General features: G+C 55.8%; 1 protein-coding gene across 1 annotated transcript in view; it reads right to left on the bottom strand.

Annotated features, from left to right (window-relative positions):
• Nucleotides 1-9,182, bottom strand: part of Tnfrsf8 (TNF receptor superfamily member 8) — a 33,379-nt gene continuing 24,197 nt past the window's right edge. Inside the window, exons 12-14 of the mRNA XM_048352074.1 lie at nt 3,993-4,018; nt 1,769-1,973; nt 1-245 (exon numbers count right to left, since the gene is read on the bottom strand). Coding sequence (XP_048208031.1) covers nt 1-245; nt 1,769-1,973; nt 3,993-4,018 — 476 coding nt within the window. The remainder of the gene's footprint in view (nt 246-1,768; nt 1,974-3,992; nt 4,019-9,182) is intronic.

Below are 9,182 nucleotides of genomic sequence, written 5' to 3'. Positions count from 1 at the left end.
TCACTTCTCAGAGGTGGTTGTGGGCCAGGAATCTTCCTTCCCTTCCTCCTCCACGGAGAACATGACGTCCTCGCAGCTGCCCGGAGGTGGTTCTGTCTCCTGCTCCGGGTAGTGGGGTGCGTGGTCCACTTCCAGCTCCGCCTCCAGCTCGGACTCCCCCAGTCCCACCAGACCTCGGTTCTCGGGTACCTCAGTCTTCACGGTCCCCACAATCACCGTGTCGGCCTTCATGATGTAGATTTTCTCTGCAAGGCAGGAGGATGGGGGAGTCAGGCAAACCCAATGGGCTGGGCGCAGCCTGCGCAGGTCTGGGCCCCGCTAATGAACAAGCAACTGCACTGAATGGAGCGGCGTGGCCTTTCCACAGAGGGACACCAGAGGCCCAGACGGCTGCACCGTCTGAGAAGCCAGGGAAGGGAAAGCCTGGACTTGGGCCAGGGCAGCTTGCTCTACCCAGCAGGCCCAGCGCCAGCAGCTCCGGCTCTGGCCAGGGTCTGGCTCCCAGCTGCCCTGGGCTCTGAAGGCTGAACGGGGAAACTCAAGAGGGAACTAGAGAGCAAGACTTGGGTGGGGTCCTCTGTCTCTCTGGGTGACCCAGTTTCACCTCTCAGACTCAGGAACCCCAGAAGGGATTCTCATAGGGCCCTGGTGCCCTCCATTTCATTGTTTAAGGTCAGCTTGTCAGTTTAATGCGTGTGTGTGTGCGCATGTGTGTGTGTGTGTGTGTGTGTGTGTTGCCCCAGTATAGGGGCTTGCACTTAGGGCCTGGATGCTGTTCCCTGGCCTTTTCACTCAAAGCTGGTGGGCTACCGCTTGAGCCACACCTCCACCTCTGGCTTTTCTGTGTGTACCAGTCCTAGGCATGAACTAAGGGCCTGGGCTCTGTCCCTGAGCGTCTGTGCTCAAGACTAGTGCTCTGTCACTTGAACCACAGCTCCACTTCCGGCTTTTTGGTGGTTAATTAGAAATGAGAAGTCTTGGAGACTTTCCTGCCCTGGCTGGTTTTGAACCAGCCTTCTGCGCAGCTAGGATTATAGACGCTCCAGGCAAAGAGAGGCTTACTAGACAGCGCAGAGGGAACTGGAAAGAACAGGGGGACTTACCCCCCCACACCTCCATCCAGGCTGGGGGCCCTTCAGTGGGGTTAGGTGGATGGGAGGCGGGGGTCCTGAGTGAGGGGTCCCCAGCCAGTGACAGAGGCCCGGGGAGAAGAGAGGGAAGACAGACAGAAGGAGGGGAGACGCATGGAGGAAATGGGGTTGGGCTGGTCAGAAAAAGCCAAAACTGGGGCCAGGTCAAGGCCCTGGCCTGCCCACCCCACTGTGGGGGTCTCCTGAGGGCACGTGGGCTTCCTGTGCCACCCAGAGTCCCAGGAGATGTCGGGGTCAGGCGAGAATTCAGGAAGGCAGAGAATGGGGTCCTGCTTGAGAACTAGCAGAGGCTGCTCCCCTGGGATGGTGTCCAGACCGAGAGTCACCGGTGTCCTGGTGTCCCAGGGGACCCCCAAGACATTTCCCTGTGGACACCATGGTAGTGAGACATGGAGAGAGATGTCAGGGGACAGCCTGTCTTCCCCCAGGCCCCCAGGGCCCAAGGGCCCCTCATTCGAATACCAGCAGATGCCAGGCTGATTCTGGAACTTTCTCCATGACCCCCTGAAGCATTCCTGCCACCATCCTGCCCTCACAGGCTTCCTATCCCACACCCAGAATCCTTGTCCCCTACCTCTCGCCGGCCACGCCAGACACCCCCAAACAGCCTGACTCACCAATCCTATTATTCGTGTGCTCTGTGGACATCCGGGGCTCCGGAGGGTCCCTGGGCGCGAGGGGACCCTCAGCCAGACTGGCATCCAGCAGGGGCAGGCTCTCCAGGCAGGCCGCCCCTCCAAGGGGGCTCAGCTCCGCGGGTGGGGGGCTGGGTATGCTCAAGGACCCGGGGCTGGGCTCCGTCACCGATATGCTTCTTGACTCCTACGGATAGGGAATGGAAACGGAGGCAGGGCGCCCCACCTTCTCCAGCCTCTGAAGAGGGAAGCCCTCTTATAGTCATCTCTCTGGCCCCCAAGGGAGTCTCCCCTCTGCTTTAAGGCTGCCATGAGCCACCCTGGGATTCCGTCATCGACAGCACGAGGCACCACGTGTAACCTTATTTCTTGTTTGTTGGCACCAGTCCTGGGGCTTGAACTCAGGATCTGGGCGCTGTCCCTGAGCTTCTTTTGCTCAAAGGCTAGCACTCTGCCACATGAGCCACAGCTCTACTTACGGCTTTTTCTGTGTATGTGGTACTGAGGAATCGAACCTGGGACTTCATGCATGTTAGGCAAGCGCTCTACCACTAAGGCACATTCCCAGCCCCTGTCTTTGAGCTTTTGGCTCAAGACCAGCCCCCTACCACTTGAGCCACAGCTTCATTTTCAGCTTTTTGATGTTTAACTGGAGATAAATAAGAGTCTTACAGGTACAATAATAGGAAGCTGTCTTCTCATATAGAATGCTGGGAGGCTTAAATTAAAAGCAAGCTGGGTGGCGGCGGCTCCCGCCTGTCATTCTAGCTACTCAGGAGGCTGAGATCTGAGGATCGCAGTTTGAAGCCAGCCTGCACAGGAAAGTCCATAAGGCTCTTATCTCCAATTAATCACCAGAAAATCAGAAGTGGGCCTGTGGCTCAAGGTAGTATAGCACTAGCCTCTGACCAAAAAACTCAGAGATAGCACTCAGGCCCTGGGTTCAAGCCCCACGACCGACAAAAGCAAAAAGAAAAAAAAAAAAGAAAGCAATGGTTTGGGCTAGCCAAGTCACTCAAATGGTAGCATACCTAAAAGCGAGCATGAGGCCCTGAGTTCAAACCCTAGTACTGCCAAAAAACAAAAACAGGAAAAATAATGTTTTTAAAGGAAGAGAAAAGAAAAAGGCATGCAATGGAAAATGTGATCAACGGAAAAAAAAAACCCCGAGTGGGTGAGCCCCATGAAGCGGCCCCAGGCAGGTGGTTCGCCCTGCTCCCTCCGGGCTCCGAGGGCAGCGCCCGCCCTCTCCCAGGCGCCGGCCGGCCAGCCGAGGGGAGCTGGGCACTGGGCAGGCCCCCAGGACACGCCAAAGGAAGACCCGGGCCACGGGCTCCGCGTGGGGGGCTGTGAACCCCGGGGCGTTCGCAGAGCCCGTGACCCCGCCGCGCCTGGCACGGGGTGGGCACTTCCCCGGGGATGGGGGCGGCAGGTGACCCCAGGAGGAGTCAAGGAACAGGGTCACGGGACCTCTGACTTGTCTGGGCTGGAAAGACTCTCTGAGAAAACTTCTACAACACACATACACACACACACACACACACACACACACACACACACACGGTGCTTTCTAGGGACCAGGAAGTGCTTAACCCGTATTGCCAGTGCTGGGGTACTGGGACTGATCGCAAGGCCTGCTGGGTGCTGTCCCTTGGCTTTCTCATTCAAGGCTGGTGCTCAACCACCTGAGCCGCAGCTCCACCTCTGGCTTTACGCTGGTTAATGAGAAATAAGAGGCTCACGGGCCTTCCTGCCCAGGCTGGTTTCTAACCCTGACCCTCAGAGCTCAGCTCCACACCTAACTAGGATTACAGGGGTGAGACGCAAGCATCCAGCCTGGGAGCTTTTCATAATCGGATTTGTCATCCAGCTTCATGGATGAGCGTTATTGGTGGAATGAAGGAGAAAATGTATTTTACAGACTTCCTCTGGGTCAGAAGCAAATTTCGGTAAACCCTTCTGGAAACCCCCTGGGGCTGAGCCAGAAGCTGGATACCGTTGTGGGGATGGGCTTCCCCACCCAGGACCCAGGCCTGCGGAGGCCCCAGGCCAAGCCCGTGGGCGCAGAGCCTCCTGCAGGGGCAGCTCTGGGCACTGAGGGAGGGGGAGACGGGCTGCCCAGCCCCCTCGGCCCCTCCCCCGGCAGCCCTGAAGCCACAGAGCTGACAGAAACGAAGTCAGACTGAGCGGCGTGGAGGGTACTTACTGACGGAGTCCTGGCAGGTCTGGAATCTGCAAACGAAATAAACATTTACCAAGCAGAAGAGCAGAATTTCATCAAGGATCCAGAGCCTTCTACCCTGCCCCACCCCACCCGCTAGCAGATGGCTCCCCTGGATGGCAGGTAGGCTAGGGCAGGACCCAGGGTCGCATGGTCTGAGCATTGGGGTACCCGGGGCTGGGGGCTCCCCCCCATATTTAGTCCACATGCGGCAGGAGCAGAGGATCATGTCTCTTCCACCACCTTCACTGTGTCTATGCCAGCCAGCACCCTGGGCCACTTCCAGCCCCCCAAACACACGTTGGGCCTGTTTCAGAGCCTGGAGGCTCCGTTGGGGTGGGGGGGAGGTGAGCCCAGAGCTCCCTGCACAGTTCACTGGGGGCTTTGCGGCAGTGACTGGGGGGGGGGGCGCGATGGGTGCCAGATCGTTCAGGCCACAGCTCTCAGTCCCTGACACGGTCCAGCTCTCTTCCATCCCAGCCCCTCCCCTCTACAGCGGGCCCAGGGGGTGAGGACGCCATGATTCTCAGGGCAGTGGCTTCATCTTGCTCACCTCAGCACCTCCAGCTGTGAATACCCCCCCCCCACACACACACACCACTGTTTGCTCCTGTTGAATAAGGAGGCTGTGTCTTGGGAGCTCATGTGACCATTTACCATGGGCCAAGTGCTGGTGGCTCACGCCTGTAATCCTAGCTACTCAAGAGGCTGAGATCTGAGAACTGTAGTTCAAAGCCAGCCCAGGCAAGAAAGTCCATGAGACTCTTATCTCCAACGAACCACCAGAAAACTAGAAGTAGAGTTGTGGCTCCAAGTGGTAGAGCACTAGCCTTGAGTGAAAGAGCTCAGGGATAGCGCACAGGCCTTGAGTTCAAGCCTCATAACCAACAAGAGTCTCACAGATTTTTCTGCCCTGGCTAGCTTCAGACCATCATCCTCAGATCCCGACCTCCTGAGTAGCTAGGATGACAGGCCTGAGCCACTGGGGCCTTGTCTGGGACACACAACCCTCAGAAGACCCAGCTTGTGTGGACAAGGCATGCACACCCATCAGGCAAATCGCTACAGGCATCTGACAGGCCAGCTGAGCAGCTTCTAGAACATGCTCTCTGTTTTTCACAGCTCAGGAAACCAGCAAACCTGAATCCTAACAGACACATTCACTGCAGGCCAACCAACAAGATGAAATGTCAACCTGACTGCAGTGTGAACAAGCTGTATGCATTCTTGGTGGGCTTTGGGAGAACTTGGCACCCAGTACTCGGCACTCAACACCCAGCACCCAGTTTCCAACATGGGATCACAGCAGTCACAAGATCTGAAGGATCCTGGGACAGAAAAAAGGGGGAGGGGGGGAAAAACTCCCACAAAATGCCAGGGCTGAGTCTGAACTTCACGAATGCATCTTGGTAAATGCTGTCACGTCGGAAATGTAACGAATGTACCGTGGTAAACGCTGTCGCCTGCTCATCTGAGGCGGCCACTACGGGCCCTGCGAGACACAGCTTCCAGCCATGCTCTCTCCCTGGCCTGAAGCACATTTCAAAAAAGATGTAGAGCAGGGCTGGGAATATGGCCTAGTGGCAAAGTGCTCGTCTCATATACCTGAAGCCCAGGGTTCAATTCCCCAGCACCACGTATACAGAAAAAAGCCGGAAGTGGCGCTGTGGCCCAAGAGGTAGAGTGCTAGCCTTGAGCAAAAAGAAGCCAGGGACAGTGCTCAGGCCCTGAGTCTAAGGCCCAGGACTGGGAGCAAAAACAAAACAAATGAACAAAAAAGATGTAGAGCACCTAACTGTCCAGTTCTGTCTGCCATCAACTGCTAATGGAAGTAGTCAGGTGTGTGTATGTCTGTGTGTGTGTGTGTGTGTGTGTGTGTGTGTGTAAAGGTAGAGCAGTGGATGATGCTGGTGGCTCACACCTGCAATCCTAGCTATTCACGAGGCTGAGATCTAAACATTATGGCTCAAAGCCAGCCAGCGCCCAGGCTCTGAGTTCACACCCCGGGACCAGCACACATCTAAAAAACGGTCAAGAGCAAGCGCCCAGAATACTTCTTGCACACAGTAAGTGCTAGCAAAACCCAGGGGCCGACAGGATGGCATTCCGTCACCGGAGAAAGCAGACCAGCATTGCAGGCCGGCTCTCAGAAAGGAGTGCGGAACTACAGAAAGGTGAAAAGGAGGATCTAGAAAACTCCCTTCCCATCACAACCCATAAATAAGTGGATAACAATCTAAAACAAATCTCACCAAGGGCAGAGGTCAGATTGCCTCAGGGCTTGTTGCTTCTGCCAGCTCCCCTAGCTTTCCCCATGGTCTTACTGGAAACTCGCCCTTGGCCCGTAAGCCCCAGTTCAGGACACACCGTACACCACAGGTGACTCTGAGTCAAGCACCTGGTTTCCCTGAAGGCCTGGGGGGGCACTGGGCACTGATGTGTGGTTCAAAGCTTTGTCCCTTCCCTTTGTCACCCTCGCCACTCAGAGCCATCCTCTCCTAAGCTGCAACCCCCCCTCCCCTCTGCTTTGGGACACAGTTATCCTCCTAGCTACTCAAGAGGCTGAGGATGGAGGATGGAGCCCAGGGGAGAGAAAAAAAATCCCTATGATTCTTATTTCCAACTAACTAGCAAAAAGCCCAAAGTGGTGGCATGGCTTAAGTGGTAGAGCACCAACCTTAAGCAAAAGAGCTAAGCAAGCGTACCAAATCCAGCCATCAAGCCCAGGTAGTAGCATGAAAAACAAAACAAAAGGAATCCGGTCCATGCGAGGAGTAGTGGCTCAAACCTATAGTCTTGGCTACTTGGGAGGCAGACATCAGGAAGGTTACAGTTGAAAGCCAGCCCAGACAACGTTTGCAAGACCCCACGTCAGGTAATAAAAAGCTGAGTGCACTGGCGTGCACCTGCTATCAAAGCTCCACAAGACGCACAAACAGGAGTGCCACACTTCAGGCTGATCCAGGCCTGTTCAAAACATAACAAAATCAACCAGGGCTGAGGACCTGGCTCAGATGATAACAGCATCTCTCTAGCCAGCACAAGGCCCACTGTGCTTAAAAAAAAAAGTAACAGATTATACACTGAATGATCTATGAGAGCACACAGATATAATTATATGAATGGAGAAAAGGAAAGCGTGAAGAAGAACAAATGTTGGGTTGATGTTTGTTTTGCCAGTCCTGGGGCTTGAACTCAGGGTCTGAGCACTGTCCCTGAGCTCTCTGGCTCAAGGTTAGCGCTCTACCACTTTGAGCCACAGCACCATTTCCACTTTGGGCGGTTAATTGGACTTAAGAGTCTCACAGACTTTCCTGCCCCAGCTGGCTTTGCACCGCAATCCTCAGATCTCAGCCCCCTGAGTAGCCGGGATGACAGGTGTCAGCCACTGGCGCTCAGCAAGAGCGCGTTATTGATAGACAGTCTCAGACTCCCCTCCTCCCCCCCCCAAGGCCAGCCCAGCCCACACCGCCTTCCTCAAGCGTTCCACGGAGAGCGCACCAGCAAAGGAAGGCAAATGGAATCCCTGAGAGACACAGGGTCCAGCAGCACAGAGCCAGGACAGTGTGTGCATGGCGGCTCCTTTGCGCCCCACCGACAGGACCTGCGGCCGGCCGTGCGCTGTGCCGAGGGCTGGCTCGCCCAGGCTGCACCTTCCTCCCACCCAAGCCGTCGATCGCAAGGCCTGATGAGGACTGCAAACCCGCCTGGCTGGCATGGCCAGCGTCTGGCCCACGTGCTCCAGTCGCTTTCCTGTATGTGCGCCAGAACTGGGACTGGAACTCAAGGCCTGGGTACCCTCCCTGAGCTGTTTTGCTCAAGCCTGTTGCTCTACCACTTCAACCACTCCTCCCCGTAGGGCTTTTTTTTTGGTGGTTCATTGGAGGTAAGAGTCTCACGGACTTGTCTGCCCATGTTGACTTCAAACCGGGATCCTCAGACCTCAGCCTCCCCGGTCACTCCAGCCGCCAGCTCCCAGCTCCAGGCCCAACCTCTTAAGGGAACTGCTGTCTGTCTGTCTTTTTTCGTAACCAGCCTGATTTTATGAAGGTTTACAGGAAAAAAGAAAACCGAACTGACAGCAACGGAAAGTCAAATGCTAGAAGAATGTCAAGAAAGCAGGCTCTGGTTTCAATGAGACGGGGCGCTCGCTGCCAGCTCATGGAAACAGGCCCGAAGGCTCTCGAAATGCAAAAACCCCCTTGGACAGGGAGCACGCTTGTGAAACTCCCCGTGCAAAACATGCTGTGGCGGTCAGGGCTGTGGCGTCCAGGTCAACAGCCAACCCAGCGCCAGGCGCCCTGCGGGTCCTGGGGGCATCTGAGGCCCACTGGACACTGGGGTGGACAGGACAGGGTGGAGGGAGGGAGGACACAGCTCCCCACCAATAAGAATGGCAGCTAGGGGCTGGGAGTGTGGCTTAGTGGTAGTAGAATGTTTGCAGCGCATGCATGAAGCCCTGGGTTCGATTCCTCAGTACCACAGACACAGAAAATGTGCACCATACTAGACATGGTGCAGCGGCTCAAGTGGTAGAGTGTTAACTCTGAGCAAAAGAAGCTCAGGGACAGTGCTCAGGCCCTGAGTTCAAGACCCAGGACTGGCCAGAAAAAAAGAAAACCAGAATGGCAAGTTCCCCAAGGAACAGCGCTGGGGTGGCTGCTTTCCACCCCCAGTTACACTGGGGGAGTCAAAGCTTCTCCAAGGGGAGGCAGCGCTGAAAAGGCCTTCGGGTCCCAGCACACAGTAGGTCCACAGCAGACTGCAGACGCCCCACAAATGGAGCGCTCTGTAAGTCTGGACCAGTGGGTTCTGTTGCTGTTCTGTATTTTTGTGCCAGGAGTGGGGCTTGAAGTGAGGATCTCCTGGTCTCATTCTGCTTTTTCATTCAAGGCTGGCGCGCTACATCATTTTGCTAATTGGCAATAAGACTCTCACGGGCTGAGCCAGGCGCTAGTGGCTCACACTTGTAATTCGAGCGACTCAGGAGGCTGAGGTCTGAGGACTGGGGTTGGAAGCCAGCCTAGGCAGAAAAGTGTGTGAGAATCTTTCTCCAGGTAACCACCAAAAAGTCAGAAGTGGAGCTATGGCTCAAGGGGTAGAGCACTAGCCTAGAGCACAAAAGCTCAGGCACAGCACCCAGGCTCTAAATTCAGGCCCCAGGACTGGCCAAGG

The sequence above is a fragment of the Perognathus longimembris genome, chromosome 7 (assembly GCF_023159225.1).
Source record: "Perognathus longimembris pacificus isolate PPM17 chromosome 7, ASM2315922v1, whole genome shotgun sequence".
NCBI lineage: Eukaryota > Metazoa > Chordata > Mammalia > Rodentia > Heteromyidae > Perognathus > Perognathus longimembris.
Note: the sequence above shows the minus strand (reverse complement) of the source record. Positions and strands in the feature narration are given on the sequence as shown.